Below are 23,774 nucleotides of genomic sequence, written 5' to 3' on the forward strand. Positions count from 1 at the left end.
TTTTCCCTATTAAGACTAAAATACCATGAGCAAAGCCTTTGATGTCCTATATTACACACAAACAAATAATCTGTCTGATGTTCCACTCAAACATGCAGAACTAAGATATGATCAACAGGGGTAAAAATAGAGTGAAATTCCATGATGGAGAAAGACATTTGGTGTTGAGAGTGACCCATATAATGGATGGTAGGATGTGCTATATACCCTTCGGAAAAGCCACACTGTTCGAGGAATTCCCATTAGGAAGACTTATAGTTTCATCACTCAGTCTTGGCCCATGTGCTCCCCCACACCTACTACATTCATTGTGTGCATCAAACGTATGAGGCCTCACCCTGTTTATTCTAAGCGATCCAGATCTAAAAAAGAATGATGAAGTACTATTGTTAAACCAGCCATAGCCAATAAGCTAGGAGTGGGATGAGTGTGATACTGTGAGAATTATCAGTGCGTCTCGGGAGTCTTAGAGGTGGATAGGTGGGGATTCTCTATTAGACATTTGGAATATGGGCTTGCCACACTGAAGGTGTGGTCCCTATAAGAAGCAATATTTAGTCTTTATCAGTATTCCACAATCAATGACTATAAAAAGTCTACCACTATAAAGTACTAATAACAAGTACTAATCTTAAAATAAATGCAGTAATGTTTATTAAAATCAGGCACTTATCTAGTGCTTCTTCCCTAAAGCTCCTCTGAAGGGGCTGGTGATGGCTCGAGAGAGGGCCCGAAACACCCTAACCACGAAGGGGCATTTACGGGACTGGGAATCCTGTGCAGTAGGTGCAGGTATCAGGTCCTCCATGGGCGGGGAAGCGGAAGGAACCTCTGAAACCAAAAGTGTGCAATGCTGTCATCAAGGCAAACGGTGGCTACTTTAAAGAATCTCAAATATACATATAGTCTGATTTCTTTAACACTTTTTTGGTTACAACATGATTCTATATGTGTTATTCTACTATGTAGAAAATAGTACAAACTGGAGAAAAACCCTTGAATGAGTAGGTGTGTCCAAACTTTTGACTGGTACTGTATCTTTGTTCACTCTTGCCAAGATCGTAACAAACTGGTCATATGGTGATTAATTAAAATGACATAATCAATGCTTATTACTCACTCAGTGACATATCACTGAAACGTTTTGTTGGCAGCGCTTCCAGTTCAGGGTGCTTCTTGGCTTGTCCTTTTCTCTTGAACACCTGTTGACAAAATATATCCTGACATAAGAGCCCTCACAATATCTCATAAACCCACTGGCTGTGGGATAATTAAATCCCAGCTCTAACTTAGAGGCAATTCCAAAACACAAAGCTCCCTACCTTGATCCTGATCTTCGGGATSTTAGGCATTTTSAAAAGGAAARGCCACTTCTTGCTATTCTTTTCACCTCCAGCAGAGCGAGGCATCACCTCAGCGTTGCCATCAGCTGGGTTAAGGCTCCTGGTGGGGAATTCATCTGGTAGGACTAACCTGGAAACTAATTCTAGGAGACGTAGAGACGATACATTAGGCACAGTTGAAGTCAGTAAACTTTACATCATAAGAAACAATCTATTGAGCACGTTACAAAAGATTCCTCTACAGAGTTAAAATGGCAATTTAACTTACCATCCTCTGACTTCACTGTGGGCTTGGACACATCAGTCAGGGTGTCCATCACTGTGTTGGTCATTATCTTAGTGACCTGATCCATCGTCTGCCTTACTCRGGTGGAAAWGYGCYACACATRTAAACACTGCCCCAGGAGAGTCCTAACAGAATTTTCGGCAAAGCTGTAGGCMAGCTCAYAGGCATCATTCCTTGACAGCTTTTTCAGGGCTGGCTTTGGCAATGCCGGTTCAGAGAAGCTCCTGTGGCCAGCCATGGATTGACGTTGCCGGCTTATTGTGATCTCCTGAATGAGACCATGGACCTTTGTGATGAGGTCGTCTGACACACCTTGAATGGTTTCAATGGAGACGAGCCTCTCAAGGTTTTCCTCTGCTGAAGTCTTCTTTGATTCGTCCGTCACCAGCGTTTCCATTATAGTTTGCAKTATAATGTTGGTGTCAGACATGGATGTTGGTATCTGGCATGATGGTTGACACACAAGCTTTGCAGGGGAAGAATCATGGTTCCTCTCACAAGTTGACAAGTATTTTGTCAAGGATTGCTTAGACAGTGATTCTGGCACATCTATTGTGATCAAGCTGTGGGATGCTGTCCCCTTTATCTCATCTGCAGTCAACTGGTCAAGGCTCTCAAGAAGAGAGTCCAACATGTCAGTTGTCTTCTGTCCAACAGATGAATTATCCGAGGCAACCACTCTGCACTTGATCACATTTAGGATCTGGCTGAGGGTGTTCTTAGCAGATTTGGTGAAACTCTGCTTAGTGACTGGCACTGTTGAGTCTTGGAGAGCCAAAAGTGGTTGGCAACTTTCACTCAAGAGAGAAAAATCTCCTTTCAAACTGTGATCACTCAACACTGACATGCTCTTGGTGGGTGTCAATGTGAAGGTGTCAAAGTCTTGATTTTCTGTTGACGGGCCACCCTGAGACGCAAGGGATTTAGACCTTTCAACATTGGCTAAACTGTCTTTTGTCAACATCTTCTCACTCCTGACAGATTGAGGTCGCTCCAGGACATGAGCAGTGTCAGAGGCCTCAAAGTATCCATGTTTCTCCACAGGCATGGAATCCACCAAGACCTTCAGCCTATCCCTCACTTGGTAGTAGATGTTGTGAGCCACATCCAGGAACTCGTCAAAAACTATTTTAGGTGTGAGGTGGGACTCTGTATCCATGGTCTCTCTCTCTAGTTCTTCCACAATCATGTTCACAATGTCCGAGGCTGCTGCAAACAGATGTTGTGAATAGGTAGCAGGCATATTCAGTAGCTCCAAATGGTTGGCCTTGCGAGGAATGAAAACAATTGCAGCTCCAGAGATGGCCTCACTCACGATCTGGTTAGCCTTTGTGTGGAACTCTACACTTAGAATACTCCGGATGGAAATATTAGAGGTTCTGCTGCTGCTGACTGCACTTTGTGGCTGTGTGAGCGAGGAAATCTCACCTGAAATGGGGAGGTCCTCCAACTTTGAGATGAGAGCATCCAACTTCTGACTGAACTCCAAGAATACATTTAATGTCCTCCCTCCAACGGAAGAAGAACAGTCTTCCTTAGAAGCCTCAACCTTCAGAACTGAGGCCACCTTTTTGATGACCTCTTTAGTGCATGTGTMGAGGGTTAGCTGGTTGTCTGAGATATTACTCAGAGACCTGAAGGACATACCAGAGCTGTTAATACTGGTCTTTTGCACAGGAGATACCTCCAAACAGGCCTCAGTTAGGAGTGGTCCAGTTGCAGAGAGCTTGGTATTCAGAGGGACATCTTTTTCCTCAGTGAGATGATGTAAACTGAACCACTTATTTAGTTTGTTCCGCACATTGGTGTACAGGTTTTGTGAACTTGAATGTACTTCCACCCAGAACTTTTTGCGACCAGATTTTGTGGCTGCTGAGACCTTATTTGCCTCAAATGCCTCATGCAAGTCTCCTAATACGCCATCAAAAAGATCAACCGATGCCGCTGCAATACTTTCAGGGGAAATATGGGCAGATAAGATTTCCTCTAATCTATTAGTGTCGGTCGAAGGGGTTTCGTTCAGATTGGCAAACGTCACATCTTCCTCCTTAAGGCCCTGAATGATGTGAGAAACATCTATGTCCTCAAGACTCTGTGACAGAGAAAATACCAGGTCTCTGGCAGCAAGGTTACCCTGGGAGTCGGCCTCTGTGGCTGGGTTGAGACTCAGCTCAATCTCAAGCTCATTTTGAATTGCTTGGCAGGCAGTTGCCACAGCAAACGCTGAGTGAGAGCACAAGAACTTCAAGTCAGAGTCTGAGATGGGCAGAGATGGTGAGTCGTGAGTCATGGACATGGCCTCTAGACTGCTCTCAGAAACAAAGGGCTGGAGTTTTACGGAGACTTGTCTGACCATCTCCCCAGCAACACCGCTGATGTCTATTGATGAGCTGGCGCTGGTGCTCTGTGGCCTTAAATGTGTTTGGCTGTCCAAAAGTCCAAGATTATAAAGAACATCCCCAAACACAACATCCACAACATCAGTCGACAATGCTGTAATTCTGTTGCTAGACATAAACTTAGCTGGATGCACGTCGTCTGAGGTGAGAGTCCAATCACAAAGGGATTCTTTGGACGGGCACATGGACAGGCTCTGGATTGTTGGAGTTGCTGATATGCAGCTTTCATTTGTAGACTCGCCATAGAGTTGTGACATTTTAATTTGAACGGCTTTCACGATCTTGCCCTTGGAGATATTCAACAAGTGGTCACTGATTGACTGCCTGGAGGACTGTCTACTTGCAGATCTTTGAACTACCATGCTTTGAATTTCAGCAGAAACTGCAGTAAGGAAGTAACTCAAAGGGGTGGTCCGTTCCTGCTCAGATCTTCCATTGTCTTTAGTCCTGAGGATACTATTAATGATGGTGACTATTACCTGTCCAGCCAGAGGACCCAATATGGCTTCAAGCTCCCCTTCTAATTCAAGCTGAGACTTTTTGGACTGGCGACTGCTGGACTTGCTTCCGTGCGCAATATGCACCATGGCGTGGGCATACATTGATGCAATTGCCATGCTCAGCATCTCTTGAGCAAACTGAATGCTTGCTGAGTTGCTGCCATGACCTTCAGTTCCCTGATTACAACCCACATGTAGCATTAGCTGAGCTAGCCTGGAGTTGATGACTTTCATCACCATCTCCACAATTTCCATTACCAACCTGGTGTCTGCAGAGACGATGATGGGCATGAGCTTCCTCTGTCTACTCTGGCTGGACGGCAGTACAATCTCACTCAGCGACCTACATGCTCCACTGTGGACCATTTCATTGAAAACACAGCTCTGAGACAGGCCAAAAACAGACCTGAGTGGTTCTGAGCAGGGTCTGTCCTTCACCTCTCTATTGTCCCCCTCAGGTGTAGAGAGATATGTGAACTCTCCAGGGATCAAGTCTTCATCGTCCTCTTCACTCAGCAAAGAGGTCATGGACCTAGAAAATGCACACAACAGAGACATAGCAACAAAAATGTCCATAGCGTTTTGGACTCAACCTCATTATTATTAATACTCAAAGGAAGTAAACCAATAAACATTTTAGAGCGCTTGTATCCATCTAAGCAGTATCTCTCACTAAGTAGGGCTGGTTATTGGTACACATGGTGGGGGGTATGGGAGTAATGTGTGAGGGTAGAACTTCTTGGAGGGAAGTGGATAGTGGTGCTTACCTGTGAGTGGAGGGGAAAGGTGTGGGTGTCCGCGAGCTCCAGGAAGTTTTAGGGCTGGTGCTCCTGCTGGGGCCTTGAGTACAACTTAATCTCACAGTGCGGGAGAGAGAAGTTACTGCCTCCTCACTTCCTGATCCAGGAGAGCCTGGCAACTCAGTCAGCTCTATCTGCATGGTGAGGTCAAGGGCTGGAACCACAACTGTCGATTTGATCTTCTTCACCCATGTGACAATGTCCATGCACTTGGCAGTAAACTCATCTCTGGTTAACTGCAATGAACATATAGAGAAGTTAGACAGTGTACTGATATAATGACTTAGAGCCATGTGATGACTCACCATTTCACTAACCAAGCAGACAGGAACTGACTTTAACTCACCTTGGCACGCATATTCTCACTCAACAGATTCCAGTGGCTGAAAAGTAAATAACAGATAACTTTTCTAATGAGGAACATATCAAGGACGCCCAGTTGAGTTGGGCATCTAAAAGATTTATAATACAATCAAACAGTCAAGGGGAGAATAGGAAAGCCACAGAGCAACATACTTGTCAGTCATGTCCTGCACAAAGGTGCAGAGAACTGGGGAGCTTCTTTGCAGCCTGACAAGGCTGTTCTGGGACGTTGCAGCCTGGGGGGCCGTGGGCGTGGTGGTGAAGGTCACATCAGTATCCTGGGGACGGCAGGAATTACAGTTAGGCTGGAATTCAATCAACTCTAGTACTCTCTCCTCTCAAACACACAGACACAATGTAACTAGTAGATTATATTGATAGATGACTACAGTCCTCACCTCCAGTTCCAGGTCTCCAGAGTTGAGTAGAGAAGTCTGGTGTGGCTCCTGTACATGGGATGGGCCGGCTGTCTCTAGATCAGCCTGCATCTCACTTTCTATTTCAGCCTCTAGTGACTGGGTTGGGTCAGCTGACTTCAGATCAGCCTCCTGCATCTCTGCCTCCGGTTCAGCCGCTATTGACTGAGTTGGGCTGGCTATTTCTTGATCAGCAAAGAATTGGGCCAGGCTTAAATTTGGACAACAAAAAATGTCATCGGTAATTTGCTGCGTGATGCTTGTTTGATCGAATAGAAGTTTCGTAATGGTTAGGTTGTTTGGAATGCACTGATATAAGCAGACACTCATGGCATTTCAGCAACTTTGAAAAAAATCGACTTTATATTGGAGTTGTGCCTGTTGTTCACACATGCATCTGCCCTCTCCTTGGCTAGAATGGTCGTACCTGATCTCACCCCCTCTATTGGTCTATTACTTAAATGTTTTGGTCAATGACAGCCTATAGGCTACCTTTTAACCCACATAAATGAATACAATTGGATGTTATCCTGCTGTAAAATCTGTACAATGATTATTCTTCTCATTTACAATAACCACAGTATTGAAAATAAAGTAACATACCTCAGACACTTTACTCCATGTCTTTTCCTTGTAAAATAAGAGAATGTGCATCCAATGATTAACACTAGGTTGTCCAGTCAACAACGAAGATAAGACTGACCAACCAGTTGTTCTGTTCAGTTTTAAACCTCATCAATTATGACGTAACAATGTTATGAGTATTTTACGCACTGGTAAAATGCACCCCCGATTCAACGCTTTGTTTATGGCCTACACATTGAAAGTACTGAATTTGAATGAAAGTTCTGGGGGTGGTAGGCCCATGTTTTGGGCTTTTGACGCAAATGTTGAGTGCGATGCAAAGCAACATAAAACGTGATACACTAAGTTACATACCATAACGTCGCAGTTGAGCTGGAACTATCCTCCTATAAGATCATGAGAGTTTTTGAATAAGGTCGCAGTACACCAGTATCTATCTGTACGTTAGAGGTATCGTCGTCATCTCTAACGCACAGGTACTGGGGCAGGTCGCAGGTATAGTTACATCCCTGCTCTGATTACTCCTGTAATTCAACCAGATATAAGGAGAACAGGACAATAAACTAATACCTATTACAATACCTATTACTGACAATCTATATTCACCCTAAAATCGATAGTCATACCCAATCATTAACATCGGTTCAATAAACTCTGCCCAGCCTATATAGAGGACTTCAATAAATAAGGGTGGTACATAAAAAACGAACTAAAGGACATATTGCCCTCTTGTGGTTAGTAAAGGTAATGACGTGATCCCAGTCTTCAAAAGTTTCTGACACTAAACTCTCGCGAGGCTCGGTCCAGAAGTACCGCACAATAGACTAATAGTCTGCTTTTATGGTTTAATGGATCTTTGAGGTTATTGACCTTTGGCCGAGTTTTTAATCAATAACAGACAGTGGATAGTAAATCAAAAAATGTATTCGAATACTGGACTTTGTTTCAAAGCATTGTTCCAAAATAATTTAGCAAATTCAAAAAGTATGTGGACACATAGTAAATCAATAAATGTATTCGAATACTTGACTTTGTTTCAAAGCATTGTTCCAAAATAATTTAGCAAATAAAAAAGTATGTGGACACACCTTGAAATTAGTGGATTCAGCTATTTAAGGCACACGCGTTGGTGACAGGTGTCTAAGCACACAACCATGCAATCTCCATAGACAAACATTGGCAGTAGAATGGCCTTACTGAAGAGCTCAGTGACTTTCATTGTGGCACCGTCATAGGATGCCACCTTTCCAACAAGTTAGTTCGTAAAATTTCTGCCATGCTAGAGCTGCCCCAGTCAACTGTAAGTGCTGTTATTGTAAAGTGGAAACGTCTAGGAGCAACAATGGCTCAGCCGCGAAGTGGTAGGCCACACAAGCTCACAGAACGGGACCCCCGAGTGCGAAGCACATAGAGCGTAAAAATTGTCTCTCCTTGGTTGCAACAATAACTACTGAGTTCCAAACCGCCTCTGGAATCAATGTCATTACAAAAACTGTTTTTTTCGGGCGCTTCATGAAATGGGTTTCATGGCCGAGCAACCGCATACAAGCCTAAGATCACAATGTGCAATGCCAAGCGTCGGCTGGAGTGGTGTAAAGCTCGCCGCCATTGGCGTAATGAATCATGCTTCACCATCTGGCAGTCCGACGGGCGAGTCAGGATTTGGCATATGCTAGGAGAATGCTACCTGCCTGAATGCATAGTGCCAACTGTAAAGTTTGGTGGAAGAGGAATAATGGTCTGGAACTGTTTTCATGGTTTGGTCTCGGCCCATTAGTTCCTGTGAAGGGAAATCTTAACGCTACAGCTTACAATGACATTCTAGACGATTCTGTGCTTCCAACTTTGTGGCAACAGTTTAGGGAATACCCTTTCCTGTTTCAGTATGACAATGCCCCTGTGCACAAAGTGAGGTCCATACAGAAATGGTTTGTCGCGATCGGTGAGGAAGAACTTGACTGGCCTGCACAGAGCCATGACCTTAACCCCATCGAACACCTTTGGGATGAATTGGAACGCTGACTGCAAGCCAGGCCTAATCGCCCAACATCAGTGCCCGACCTCACTAATGCTCTTGTGGCTGAATGGAAGCAAGTCCACACAGCAATGTTCCAACATCTAGTGGAAAGCCTTCCCAGAAGAGTGGAGGCTGTTATAGCAGCAAAGGGGGGACCAACTCCATATTATTGCCCATGATTTTGGAATGAGACGAGCAGGTGTCCACATACTTTTGGTCATGTAGTGTACATTAGGCCTACATGTCATAAAGTATATGGCATACTGAAGGAGGCATACTTTCAGTGCCAGTTCTGTTTTGAAACCTTGTACGCCTACGCATGATGTCCATTTTGCAATCAACTACTTTGAAAAATCATGGAGAAACATTCAAGAAATTCCCAAAACGTTAAGAGTCTGATCATTTGTACTATGACACATTTGTTGTTAATTATTGCCTCCTTTGATAAGAATTTGTGTTGTTAATTTCAGCAGACAGTTCAGAAGTCTCACTCTCTTTGTAGAGGAGAAGTATGTTGTGAAGAAGAAACATAACATTCTAGAATGGTTGAGGAGGAATGACATCAACTGTGAACCAGTATGTGGATCAAATTGTCAGATAGCCCTGGATTTCTCCTCCTCTCATGGCAGCAAAATGAACTGCATGAAATGTATTCAACTTAACAGTGTGAAACTGAATTAAAGGTAGACAGTCACATGAGTAAGAGGTTTCCAAGTGTAAAGAACACAACCTTCATGATTGTTTGGAGTTCTTTGTTTATTATCTTTTCATATTGAAACAATCAGGATGTGCCACACATAGCACTGCTAGGTTCAGCAGGTGGACAAAGGGCTGCAGTGGCCATGCTCGGGTGTCTTCATCAGATGTGCATGGATGACCTGCTGGACTGCCTCCTGTATGTGCATGTGGTGTCTGAGTCCACCTGGTAAGCACAGACAGATACCGTGTATTATTGTACAGTAAATATATAGATTAGAACACAAGTAGAGAGCAAGTAGGTTCATGGAAAGAAATCTTAAATATGTATTTAGCAGTAAGGAAAATGCATTGATTTTGATAGCACGTTATAACCCAAGATTCTCATTGCACTTACACACACCACACACACACACACACACACACACACACACACACACACACACACACACACACACCCACACACACACACACACACACACACACACACACACACACACAAACACACACACACACACACACACACACACACGGGAACATGTCTTCCCTGTTCAAGAAGCTGCCTGGTCCAGACAAAATGATTGAGACCATAAAGGGACCCAGTGTAGGCTTTGGAGAGATCCAGGGTTGGTTAACCGACAGAGTGGAGGTGGAGGGCTTTCTCTCTCACAGACGTCTAGGGTGTCTTCACAGCAGCCGGGGTCATGAAAGAGGTCAGCACCACAGACAAGCAGTAAAATCACATTACAAAAACATAAAAATACACCTTATGGAACAGCGGGGACTGTGAAGAGACACACACATGCACAGACACACTCATACACACACACACATGATAACGTACGCACTATATACACACACATGTACACATGGATTTTGGTTTGTAGATATGTGTGGTAATAGAGTAGTGGCCTGAGGGCACACACTTAATGGGTGTGAAATGTAATGGCATGTTTTTTACATTTTGCTGGACCCCAGGAAGAGTACCTGCTGCCTTGGCAAGAACTAATGGAGATCCATAATAAATACAAATGCATTTGAAACTTTCCAAGATGGCATAGCAGTCAGACGTTCTTTGTCCTTGTCCTTTGTCCTCGTCTTGTCGTGTCCCGTATATATATATATATATATATATATTTACACCTTTCTTCGCATATCTTTTATATATTTTATTTTCCTAAAACTCAACTTCAAAACACTCTCCTGCAACCCGCCTCACCAATTTAAAAAAAAAAGTATTATTTACCTAAAATCTGAAATCCACAATAGAAGCTAGCCAGAAGCTAACCAGAAGCTAGCCAGAAGCTAAACAGAAGCTAACCAGAAGCTAGCAGGTTTACTGGCTAACCTTAGTATTCAGCTAACCACGGTTTGTGGTTATCAGCTATTCCTTTAGCTCGAAAATCTGTTGCCAGTTTTGTACAACGCGACTCAGACCAGAACATACCGGACCTATTTTTCTCTCCATATCCCCGGATTTCAAATGCAAGCTCTGGACATTTACACCTGGATTTCGCAGCTAGCTAGCTGCTATCCGTGTGACTATTGGCTTACGTCGATCCCGGAGCAAACATCAATTATTCCGGAGCTAGCCAGCTGAAGAGTTCCATCAGCCACTCCTGGACTACAATCACCTATCCGGACCCGTTTTACTGCCAATGCGGAGCCCCAACGGGCCTTCACGACTGGACTACCGATGTTATCTGCCCGAGGGAGTTATCCAACTGGCCCCTCCTTCGCGATGTTACCTGAACGCCCATCTACGGCCCGCTAATCGTTAGCTGTCTTATCGGCTGCTATCTGAATAAGTCTATCGGACAGTTTGTTTTCTTGGGTCACTATAACTATATATATTTTGCCAATTGGATTGAACCCCTCTACCACACGGAACCCCACTAATCTACCGACGGAAACGCACAAGGTGGCTAAAAACAGACCTCCATCCTATGCTAGCTTGCTACCGATGGCCCTGCTAGCTGTCTGAATCGCCGTTACCCCAACCAACCTCACTACTCACTGGACCCTTATGATCACTCGACTAAGCATGCCTCTCCTTAATGTCAATATGCCTTGTCCATTGCTGTTCTGGTTAGTGTTTATTGGCTTTATTTCACTGTAGAGCCTCTATATACCTTATCCAACCTTTCAGTTCCACCACCCACACATGCGATGACATCACCTGGTTTCAATGATGTTTCTAGAGACAATATCTCTCTCATCATCACTCAATACCTAGGTTTACCTCCACTGTATTCCCATCCTACCATACTTTGTCTTTACATTATACCTTGAAGCTATTTTATCGCCCCCAGAAACCTCCTTTTACTCTCTGTTCCAGACGTTCTAGACGACCAATTCTCATAGCTTTTAGCCGTACCCTTATCCTACTCCTCCTCTGTTCCTCTGGTGATGTAGAGGTGAATCCAGGCCCTGCAGTGCCTAGCTCCACAACTATTCCCCATGCGCTCTCTTTTGATGACTTCTGTAACCGTAATAGCCTTGGTTTCATGCATGTTAACATTAGAAGCCTCCTCCCTAAGTTTGTTTTATTCACTGCTTTAGCACACTCTGCCAACCCGGATGTTCTAGCCGTGTCTGAATCCTGGCTTAGGAAGACCACCAAAAATTCTGAAATTTTCATCCCTAACTACAACATTTTCAGACAAGATAGAACGGCCAAAGGGGGCGGTGTTGCAATCTACTGCAAAGATAGCCTGCAGAGTTCTGTCCTACTATCCAGGTCTGTACCCAAACAATTTGAACTTCTACTTTTAAANCGGTGTTGCAATCTACTGCAAAGATAGCCTGCAGAGTTCTGTCCTACTATCCAGGTCTGTACCCAAACAATTTGAACTTCTACTTTTAAAAATCCACCTCTCTAAAAACAAGTCTCTCACCGTTGCCGCCTGCTATAGACCACCCTCTGCCCCCAGCTGTGCTCTGGACACCATATGTGAACTGATTGCCCCCCATCTATCTTCAGAGCTCGTGCTGCTAGGCGACCTAAACTGGAACATGCTTAACACCCCAGCCATCCTACAATCTAAGCTTGATGCCCTCAATCTCACACAAATGATCAATGAACCTACCAGGTACCACTCCAAAGCCGTAAACACGGGCACCCTCATAGATATCATCCTAACAAACTTGCCCTCTAAATACACCTCTGCTGTTTTCAACCAAGATCTCAGCGATCACTGCCTCATTGCCTGCATCCGTAATGGGTCAGCGGTCAAACGACCTCCACTCATCACTGTCAAACGCTCCCTGAAATACTTCAGTGAGCAGGCCTTTCTAATCGACCTGGCCGGGGTATCCTGGAAGGATATTGATCTCATCCCGTCAGTAGAGGATGCCTGTTTTTTTTTTTTTTAAATGCCTTCCTCACCATCTTAAATAAGCATGCCCCATTCAAGAAATTTWGAACCAGGAACAGATATAGCCCTTGGTTCTCTCCAGACCTGACTGCCCTTAACCAACACAAAAACATCCTATGGCGTTCTGCATTAGCATCGAACAGCCCCCGTGATGTGCAACTTTTCAGGGAAGCTAGAAACCAATATACACAGGCAGTTAGAAAAGCCAAGGCTAGCTTTTTCAAGCAGAAATTTGCTTCCTGCAACACAAACTCAAAAAAGTTTTGGGACACAGTAAAGTCCATGGAGAATAAGAACACCTCCTCCCAGCCGCCCACTGCACTGAAGATAGGAAACACTGTCACCACCGATAAATCCACTATAATTGACCATTTCAATAAGCATTTTTCTACAGCTGGCCATGCTTTCCACCTGGCTACCCCTACCCCGGTCAACAGCACTGCACCCCCCACAGCTACTCGCCCAAGCCTTCCCCATTTCTCCTTCTCCCAAATCCAGTCAGCTGATGTTCTGAAAGAGCTGCAAAATCTGGACCCCTACAAATCAGCCGGGCTAGATAATCTGGACCCTTTCTTTCAAAAATGATCTGCTGAAATTGTTGCCACCCCTATTACTAGCCTGTTCAACCTCTCTTTTGTGTCGTCTGAGATTCCCAAAGATTGGAAAGCAGCTGCGGTCATCCCCCTCTTCAAAGGGGGGGACACTCTCGACCCAAACTGCTCCCGACCTAAATCTATCCTACCCTGCCTTTCTAAGGTCTTCGAAAGCCAAGTCAACAAGCAGATTACAGACCATTTCGAATCCCACCATACCTTCTCCGCTATGCAATCTGGTTTCAGAGCTGGTCATGGGTGCACCTCAGCCACGCTCAAGGTCCTAAACGATATTTTAACCGCCATCGATAAGAAACAATACTGTGCAGCCGTATTCATTGACCTGGCCAAGGCTTTCGACTCTGTCAATCACCACATCCTCATCGGCAGACTCAACAGCCTTGGTTTCTCAAATAATTTCCTCGCCTGGTTCACCAACTACTTCTCTGATAGAGTTCAGTGTGTCAAATCGGAGGGTCTGTTGTCCGGGCCTCTGGCAGTCTCTATGGGAGTGCCACAGGGTTCAATTCTTGGACCGACTCTCTTCTCTGTATARATCAATGATGTRGCTCTTGCTGCTGGTGAGTCTCTGATCCACCTCTACGCAGACGACATCATTCTGTATACTTCTGGCCCTTCTTTGGACACTGTGTTAACAACCCTCCAGGCGAGCTTCAATGCCATACAACTCTCCTTCCGTGGCCTCCAATTGCTCTTAAATACAAGTAAAACTAAATGCATGCTCTTCAACCGATCGCTGCCTGCACCTGCCCGCCTGTCCAACATCACTACTCTGGACTAGAGGTCGACCGATTAATCGGAATGGCCGATTAATTAGGGCCGATTTCAAGTTTTCATAACAATCGGAAATCTGTATTTTTGGGCGCCAATTTGCCGATTTTTATACCTTTATTTAACTAGGCAAGTCAGTTAAGAACACATTCTTATTTTCAATGACGGCCTAGGAACGGTGGGTTAACTGCCTTGTTCAGGGGCAGAACGACAGATTTTCACATTGTCAGCTCGGGGGATCCAATCTTGCAACCTTACAGTTAACTAGTCCAACGCAATAACGACCTGCCTCTCTCTCGTTGCACTCCACAAGGAGACTGCCTGTTACGCGAATGCAGTAAACCAAGGTAAATTGCTAGCTAGCATTAAATTTATCTTAGAAAAAACAATCAATCATAACCACTAGTTAACTACACATGGTTGATGATATTACTAGATATTATCTAGCGTGTCCTGCGTTGCATATAATCTGACTGAGCATACAATATGAGTATATAATCTGATTGCGCAGAAGCAGGCGCGTAAACATTCATTCAAACAACACTTTCGTGCGTTTTGCCAGCAGCTCTTCGTTGTGCGTCAAGCATTGCGCTGTTTATGACTTCAAGCCTATCAACTCCCGAGATGAGGCTGGTGTAACCGAAGTGAAATGGCTAGCTAGCTAGCGCACGCTAATAGCGTTTCAAACATCACTCGCTCTGAGCCTTCTAGTAGTTGCTCCCCTTGCTCTGCATGGGTAACGCTGCTTCGATGGTGGCTGTTGTCGTTGTGTTGCTGGTTCGAGCCCAGGGAGGAGCGAGGAGAGGGACGGAAGCTACACTGTTACACTTGCAATACTAAAGTGCCTATAAGAACATCCAATAGTCAAAGGTTAATGAAATACAAATGGTATAGAGGGAAATAGTCCTATAATTCCTATAATAACCACAACCTAAAACTTCTTACCTGGGAATATTGAAGACTCATGTTAAAAGGAAGCACCAGCTTTCATATGTTCTCATGTTCTGAGCAAGGAACTGAAACGTTAGCTTTCTTACATAGCACATATTGCACTTTTACTTTCTTCTCCAACACTTTGTTTTTGCATTATTTAAACCAAATTGAACATGTTTCATTATTTACTTGAGGCTAAATTGATTTTATTGATGTATTATATTAAGTTAAAATAAGTGTTTATTCAGTATTGTTGTAATTGTCATTATTACAAATAAATAAATAAAAATCGTCCGATTAATCGGTATCGGCTTTTTTGGTCCTCCAATAATCGGTATCGGCGTTGAAAAATCATAATCGGTCGACCTCTACTCTGGACGGCTCTGAATATGTGGACAACTACAAATACCTAGGTGTCTGGTTAGACTGTAAACTCTCCTTCCAGACTCACATCGAACATCTCCAATCCAAAGTTAAATCTAGAATTGGCTTCCTATTCCGCAACAAAGCATCCTTCACTCATGCTGCCAAACATACCCTTGTAAAAGTGACCATCCTACCAATCCTTGACTCTGGCGATGTCATTTACAAAATAGCCTCCAATACCCTACTCAATAAATTGGATGCAGTCTATCACAGTGCCATCCGTTTTGTCACCAAAGCCCCATATACTACCCACCACTGCGACCTGTACACTCTCGTTGGCTGGCCCTCGCTTCATACTCGTCGCCAAACCCACTGGCTCCAGGTCATCTACAAGACCCTGCTAGGTAAAGTCCCCCCTTATCTCAGCTCGCTGGTCACCATAGCAGCACCCACCTGTAGCACGCGCTCCAGCAGGTATATCTCTCTGGTCACCCCCAAAACCAATTCTTCCTTTGGCCGCCTCTCCTTCCAGTTCTCTGCTGCCAATGACTGGAACGAACTACAAAAATCTCTGAAACTGGAAACACTTATCTCCCTCACTAGCTTTAAGCACCAGCTGTCAGAGCAGCTCACAGATTACTGCACCTGTACATAGCCCATCTATAATTTAGCCAAAACAACTACCTCTTTCCCTACTGTATTTCTTTCTTTCTTTCTTTGGCTCCTTTGCACCCCATTATTTCTATCTACTTTGCACATTCTTCCACTGCAAATCAACCATTCCAGTGTTTTACTTGCTATATTGTATTTACTTTGCCACCATGGCCTTTTTTTGCCTTCACCTCCCTTATCTCACCTCACTTGCTCACATTGTATATAGACTTATTTTTCTACTGTATTATTTACTGTATGTTTGTTTTACTCCATGTGTAACTCTGTGTTGTTGTATGTGTCGAACTGCTTTGCTTTATCTTGGCCAGGTCGCAATTGTAAATGAGAACGTGTTCTCAACTTGCCTACCTGGTTAAATAAAGGTGAAATAAAAAATAAAAAATCTAGTTTTTTAATCTAATCTAAACTAGTTTTAATGACTCTAACCTAAGTGTATGTAAACTTCCGACTTCAACTGAATCTGTCAATGGGGCTAGTGTTTATCTTGCATAGTAAAATGTAAAAATGTTAAATAACATGTTGTAAATGTTTACATTATATACATATAGACAAGTGGTGAGCACCAATATCGATACATTTTTTATTTAAAAAAAAATAGATATTTTTTAATGTAACCTTTATTTAACTAGGCAAGTCAGTTAAGAACAAATTCTTATTTACAATGACGATATCCCACGATATCAATATAAGCAAAGAATATCATGATATCAGTTGATCCTTTCTGTTAACCTACACTATTATGCAACAAAAAACAACAACACATGACTGTTCTGCATGCACAAATTCCTCCCACAGAACTTCTAAATAGGGCTCTACCTGTACAGAGCACATGCCCCTTCAAAAAAACAACATCTATACAGTTTTTGTCCTTGTTGTTCTGAACCCACATCTCGCAAGTCGTCGTTAAATTTGTGTTAAATATGTCATTTAATTAGCCCTTACGATGTGGCCATCTATTGCTTATATGTAACTAAATAATCAGTCAGGTTTGTTCAACGAGTCTGTGACTGCGGTTGCAGATTTTTTGGTTTGAGCACCTGCTCCCCAAATGGTCTGTGCACCGTAGGTTTACGCTCCTAGAACATTCACTCCTGGCCCAGGTGGCAATTAGCGAGCAGTTCTCTGCCCAGAGACATTTGCAATCTTTTTTTGTAAACCGATATCAAAATCGTATCGAAAAATCTAACTGATCGATAGATTTTCCATATTGGTGCCCATCTCTAATAGATGGTACATAGATACAGTATGTTGCACTTTTACATGTTATAGTTAGTGTTGGCCCTGTTATAAATACTATGTAACAGATACATGAACACCTGTGATTAATTGAATCAGTTTGAGCCACACAAACTGTATGTTCTTCAATGGTGATGTCACTAATTACAGATATCTTGGGATGTGCTTTGGCAGATGAAAAGGAGATCACAACCGACTGGATTAAAGGTATTACTCTGTTACTCTGTGAGAGTAGCATTACTATAGCAATATTCCATCTGTCTACTTTGCGGACAAACCAAATTAAACCAAGACACATTTTACACTGGAGCCAGAGAGCTTGAAAATGAACTGGTGAAGTGTTTGGAGATGTGATGTTCAGCGCAGTGGAAATATTTGAGGCAAATCTAACCTTAATTCTCACTTAGAAATCTCCTTTGACGTATTATACTATATTTCTATCCAAATGTGACACCCGCGGCCTAGATGGTTCGGCCACATTCAAGTCTGCATACGAAATGACACAGTATTCCCCTATGTAGTGCACTACTTCTGAACAGAGCCCCTGGTCTCGGTCTAAAGTAAAGCACTATAGGGAGTAGGGTGCCATTTGGGACGCACACTAACACCTTCTTTACCCACAGATTGTGATGCACTCCGGGACTATTAAAAAAAGATGGCAAATCCTTTCCCTAAAATAGGCGACAGTGTGACAAAGGAAATAGACCATCCAAAGGACTGCAACGTGTTTGAGGGCAACCGAGTGACCCCACCATCATATACATGCCCCTCTTCGATATCCATAATTGTAAAGGTATTTCATCTCATTCTATGCTTTCCTTCTCTTTGTGTATCCTTGGTTGCTTGATGTGTCTGATCCTGATGTTTCTTATCATGTCTCTAGGTGAGGAGGAAATAAAGAAGGAGATGGTTGAGTACACCTCATTCGTACTGTCTTACATTGTAGGGAAGATGTATCACCTTCTAGAAAAGGCATCTGCAAACATGAGAAACAATAAGGGGAAAATCCTCAGGGAGATTGAGAAGGCTATCAAGCGCAGGCAAGAAAATAAGTGAATTTCATATGTAACAATGAAATGGCTATTGAATTACTAGCCTGCAGTTAGAATCTTAGTATTGACATTAGTGGCAACATGAGCAACATGAGTTCTCATCGGAACCCATAGTTGCCAGTGGCCCCAAACTCCAGTCTGTCATACAGCATAGGCCTACCCCTTAGTCCAACACCTGATCCAGAAGAAAGCTGACTACCAATTATAGGTTCCCAACAATAATTGTTTTCTCAACTCAATTATATCCAAGCCCTATACGTGTTGCAGTGGGACTATGTACAGTATAGTCTACAATGGGTGGAATACCTCCATGTTTGTATATCGGCTAACATTTTTCCTGAAGATGTACTAGTTAAGTACAACCACCAGATGTCTCTAAGTGTTCACATTATCCATTAATTTGCATTGAACTTGTATTTTCTAGCTATGTGGGAAATTATGAAATGTATCTACATTTTTCCCAATATTATGGGCTAGGTAGGGGTTAAGTTATATTGTTGTATTGTGTAGGCCTGTCATGGTTTGTGGGTATCATAAGCACAGATTTAATAACACAAATGTATACTTGTAGCCTTATGAATATGGCCATTGGGCAATACATTACAAACTGCCAAAACGTAGGGTACATGCCCTCCCTGTTAAGATGCATTACTACATGAATTAATAAAAGTAAAGAATACAGATTCAGAGTAGCTTATCTATTGACTGATGATCATCATTCTTTTTTCACACCTTGCTGGCATGTCACTGTCTCATGGCAACAAGGTCTCAGAGCATTTCGTATTATTCTATACAAAAACCAAGACACTACATTTAGTATGATATGTTTCCTTTCGTATGGTATGTATTAATTTGTGGATGTCCATCATCCATTTTGTATGATATGTTACAAATTACAATTTGTATGATATGTTACGAATTGCAATTCATACAATATGTTACGAATAGCAATTTATACAATATGATATTATGAAGTAGCAAAACGTATGATATGTTACGAATTCCAATTTGTTGTGGCTAACGTTAGCTAGCTCTAAGGGTTCGGGTAAAGGTTAGGGTTAAGGGAAGGATTAGCAAAAAAAAGGTTAAGGTTAGGGGAAGGGTTAGCTAACATGCTAAGTAGTTGCAATTGCGTGTAGTCATGGTTGCCAAGGGAAGCCAGGCTTCCCAAAATATTTGACCAATAAAAAATAAAAATTATAAAATGTCTATTTTGTCTCTGTGTTTTCATAATCTCACGGGAGAAATCATCCGAGCCCATGTATCTGATTCTGTCTGGAACAAATGAGTATGACATGTTGCCGCCGTAGCATTTGATTGATTGATGCCAGCAAGCATTTGTTCTCCCTTGATAAAAAATAATAATAATAATTAGCCAATCAGCATTGAGCTGAGCGAAACTTTGGGGTATCCTGGCACAGCAAAATACCCCCCATGGGAGGCCCGTTTGGATTTGGCTTCACACCAATCAAGTCACATCCTAAGCAAAACATCATTGTCAGAAAAACGTGTCTGTTTTTGGTCTGCTTGTGTTGATGTCCTGCAGTAGCTATCTTGCTAAATCGGCCCTTTCCTAAGCCGTGAATGGAGATGGGGATTTGGACTTGTGGTTTTGACTTAATTCTCTGTACAGGCCAATGATTATGACAGCAATCTAAAAATTTCTAACATTTTTTTTGATTTTATTTAACCTTTATTTAACCAGGAAGGGCTCAATGAGATTTGAAATCTCTTTTTCAAGAGCATCCTGGCCAAGATAGCAGCACCAAGTCATTACACAATTACAGATAGACAACATGAAAAACTACAAGTGATCTAGTAAAAAAACTAATTCATATATTGTGCCTGAGACGATTGAAGTTCAATAATGTAGCCTAGATGTAGCCTAGTAGGCTCACGTTAACTAGCTGGTTCATTGTTGACCATACGAGGAAGTTAGACTAGCAAGCACTTTAGCTAGGTAGCCAATGACAACAAAATTGAAAAGCGTACTACTGTATGACAGAGCCATAGACCGTTTTTGCCAACATGAAATAGAAGAGGATGGGATTTGTGTTCAACTATACAAGTAGGGTGAAATCCAATGTTATTTTTTATTTTTTTTACTTGAGCACACACACAGACACAAATCGGTACCATGGACAGCCATATGATATTTAGCAACATTGATTAGGCTAAATTGTTTTTGGTATCTTTAAGTTTGTTTTCAGTGAATTAAACTAAGCATATATAGCCTTGCTGATTTGATGATGTTTAAATTGAAATGGTGCTTGCTGTAACTCTGTGGTTCTAAATCAGTAGCTGTTTTAGTAAACTGTTGAAAACATTAACACGCTTGACCATGCTGCAGGTCATATAACTGCTTGTGACATGCAATATTTGCTCTGTGGACTTCACTGGACAGATGTTGCTCTCCGGTTTTGTGAGGAAACTAACATATGTGTATTTGAATTTATACCGCCACTGTGTGACTGTTGTCTTTTTGTTGTCACTGCCTTATTGTATATCACGGTGGCGTATGAACTAATAGCTTATAAAGCAAATAACACAATTATCACAACATAGGATGTAATATGGCTTTTGCTCTGGATAAGAGCGTCTGCTAAATGACTTAAATGTAAATGTAAATGTACTGCCTTGGCTTCCTCAGTGATATTACCCATGCACCGCTACGGAGTAGTTGCAAAGTAACTCAAAATAAGTAAGTAGTTGCAAAGTAACTCAAAATAAGTAAGTAGTTGCAAAGTAACTCAAAATAAGTAAGTAGTTGCAAAGTAACTCAAAATAAGTAAGTAGTTGCAAAGTAACTCAAAATAAGTAAGTAGTTGCAAAGTAACTCAAAATAAGTAAGTAGTTGCAAAGTTGCTAATTAGCTCAAATGCAAAAGCTGTCTGTGATAAGATTTGACCATGTAACCTTTGAGTTGCAAGACTTTCGCGTTATGTCACTCATCCACCACGACTCATCCACGTGTCCCGTACTAACGTCTACTATGCTACGTCTAGTCCACGAGACCAGTCTACTCATGGTGATGGTCTGCGGCACGCAGTGACAAGTTGAGTCCACTCAAAGATAGCCAGTCATGTAGCTTTAGTTCGTACTCGGTCTTCAAACACATTCAATGGCGAAGCGAACGACGGCATCGTGTCGTAATTATAGAATATATTTTTTTATGGCTCACATTACAACGTGTTTTGAGTGGTAGTGGTTTTTGATGCGCTTTCTTTTGGCATACCATTTTGGCAGAGCGCGCACCACTCTGAATGTGACACCTTGGATAGTTGACGGATTGGGGAAAATGCCTCATCAAAGTTTGTCATCGTTAAGAACTCAAACTTTACAATTAATATATTTAAGCTTTTGCAAAATTAACTTGGAATGAATGAAGAATGCATATCGTTTGGGAAATATTTTTGATTTTTCAAGCATATTTCATCTGTACATCAGGTAAGCCTTGAAGCCTGCGGTTATTAAATGGGATACATGAGATGAAGTGATGAGCTCAACTGCAGGGTTTGAACAAACCCCAGAATATTGTGGCACATTTAAATGTATTTGGATAAAGAAATACAGAATAGTCTTCTGTTGATGCAACCGTATCATATGTAGGGCACGGGTGTTGCAGCTGTCTACCAATAATTGTTTCAATGTAAGTTTAAGCATGACAAGTCTTTAAAGGTCCCTAAAGCAAATATTTGCTCCACTTGCGCGTGAGTTGGCAACACAATTACTGTAATCGTTGATTATCTAGCCATTCTCGTGAATCTTAGTCATAATATTGTATAATAGGCTATTTGTGTTTAGGATTATAGATTTGTTTTGTCCCGCCCCCAATTTGGTACAAATGAGAGAACATTTCACAAAATCTCTTTGCGCCTGTCATATTTGTAATGCTGAGATTAGATTCAACATTAGGCGTGTGTTCCACATACAGATGCTCTTTACATGTTGCATGGATATCATTATTACCCACATCTTACATCATCGCAAACACATCGAATATCTTGTCTGCATCCTAGGAGGCCTCTMTCCCAAAATAAGCTATGACAGAGACRCATTTGTCAATAGATGGAACTTTTCAAGTATGTTTAATTTCTGTTCTTATTTACATCTGCCAGACAGCAATAAATTGTATCTTATGRTCTTACCATCATGACCACTGACATGATGTTTAGTGGGAAGAACAGCTGACCGTGGGGCTTGACCCCAAGATCCAGAAGTGCAGAGGGCAAGTGATGTACCACAAAACCCTGGGCCTGGGATAGAGGCAGTAGAACAAATCAAATCAAATCAAGTTTATTTTATATATCCCTTCGTACATCAGCTAATATCTCGAAGTGCTGTACAGAAACCCAGCCTAAAACCCCAAACAGCAAGCAATGCAGGTGTAGAAGCATGGTGGCTAGGAAAAACTCCCTAGAAAGGCCAAAACCTAGGAAGAAACCTAGAGAGGAACCAGGCTATGAGGGGTGGCCAGTCCTCTTCTGGCTGTGCTGGGTGGAGATTATAACAAAACATGGCCAAGATGTTCAAATGTTCATAAATGACCAGCATGGTCAATAATAATCAGGAGTAAATGTCAGTTGGCTTTTCATAGCCGATCATTAAGAGTATCTCTACCGCTCCTGCGGTCTCTAGAGAGTTGAAAACAGCAGGTCTGGGACAGGTAGCACGTCCGGTGGACAGGTCAGGGTTCCATAGCCGCAGGCAGAACAGTTGAAACTGGACCAGCAGCAAGGCCAGGTGGACTGGGGACAGCAAGGAGTCATCATGCCCGGTAGTCCTGACGCATGGTCCTAGGGCTCAGGTCCTCCGAGAGAGAGAAAGAAAGAGAGAAGGAGAGAATTAGAGAGAGCATACTTAAATTCACACAGGACACCGGATAAGACAGGAGAAGTACTCCAGATATAATCAACTGACCCCAGCCCCCCGACACATAAACTACTGCAGCATAAATACTGGAGGCTGAGACAGGAGGAGAACACTCACATAAACAGTGTTTCAGTATTCTCTCCCTTCGAGACTTGTCCATTCGCACAGAGCACCATCTGCAAACCAGTGCCATAGAAACCTCCGGAATGATCCCATTGCTGCCTGCCACCAATGTAGTGAGAGAGGAAAACTGACAGGGGGCACGATCCTCAGATCCTGTGTGGTGCAGAGGCAGGTGCTCTACCACCTGTACCACAACAAGTTGGCCTCGGGGCAATTCATAGGATTTGGGATCTAAATTTGTTTCCCTCCATTAAGTATGATATGTTATGTTATGAATGGAATAGCTGTTGTACAATATCATATGAATTGGAGGACGTGTAGTATCACGTCTTACCCGGCCGAACAATATCATA

General features: G+C 42.6%; 1 protein-coding gene and 1 long non-coding RNA gene across 2 annotated transcripts in view; both read left to right on the plus strand.

Moving 5' to 3' along the window:
- The first annotated feature begins 14,350 nt into the window (after positions 1-14,350).
- LOC111980575 (uncharacterized) lies at positions 14,351-19,095 on the plus strand. Its single transcript, XR_002879484.2, has 4 exons — positions 14,351-14,514; positions 17,525-17,581; positions 17,998-18,167; positions 18,258-19,095. It is a non-coding gene; the product is annotated as an uncharacterized lncRNA (long non-coding RNA).
- Positions 19,096-21,466: 2,371 nt separating this feature from the next.
- LOC111980561 (carbonic anhydrase-related protein 10) overlaps positions 21,467-23,774 on the plus strand; it is a 39,120-nt gene continuing 36,812 nt past the window's right edge. Inside the window, exon 1 of the mRNA XM_024011363.3 lies at positions 21,467-21,873. Within this exon, the coding sequence (XP_023867131.1) occupies positions 21,816-21,873 (58 nt within the window). The 5' untranslated portion in view covers positions 21,467-21,815. The remainder of the gene's footprint in view (positions 21,874-23,774) is intronic.

This window comes from Salvelinus sp. IW2-2015, linkage group LG20 (assembly GCF_002910315.2).
Source record: "Salvelinus sp. IW2-2015 linkage group LG20, ASM291031v2, whole genome shotgun sequence".
Lineage (NCBI taxonomy): Eukaryota > Metazoa > Chordata > Actinopteri > Salmoniformes > Salmonidae > Salvelinus > Salvelinus sp. IW2-2015.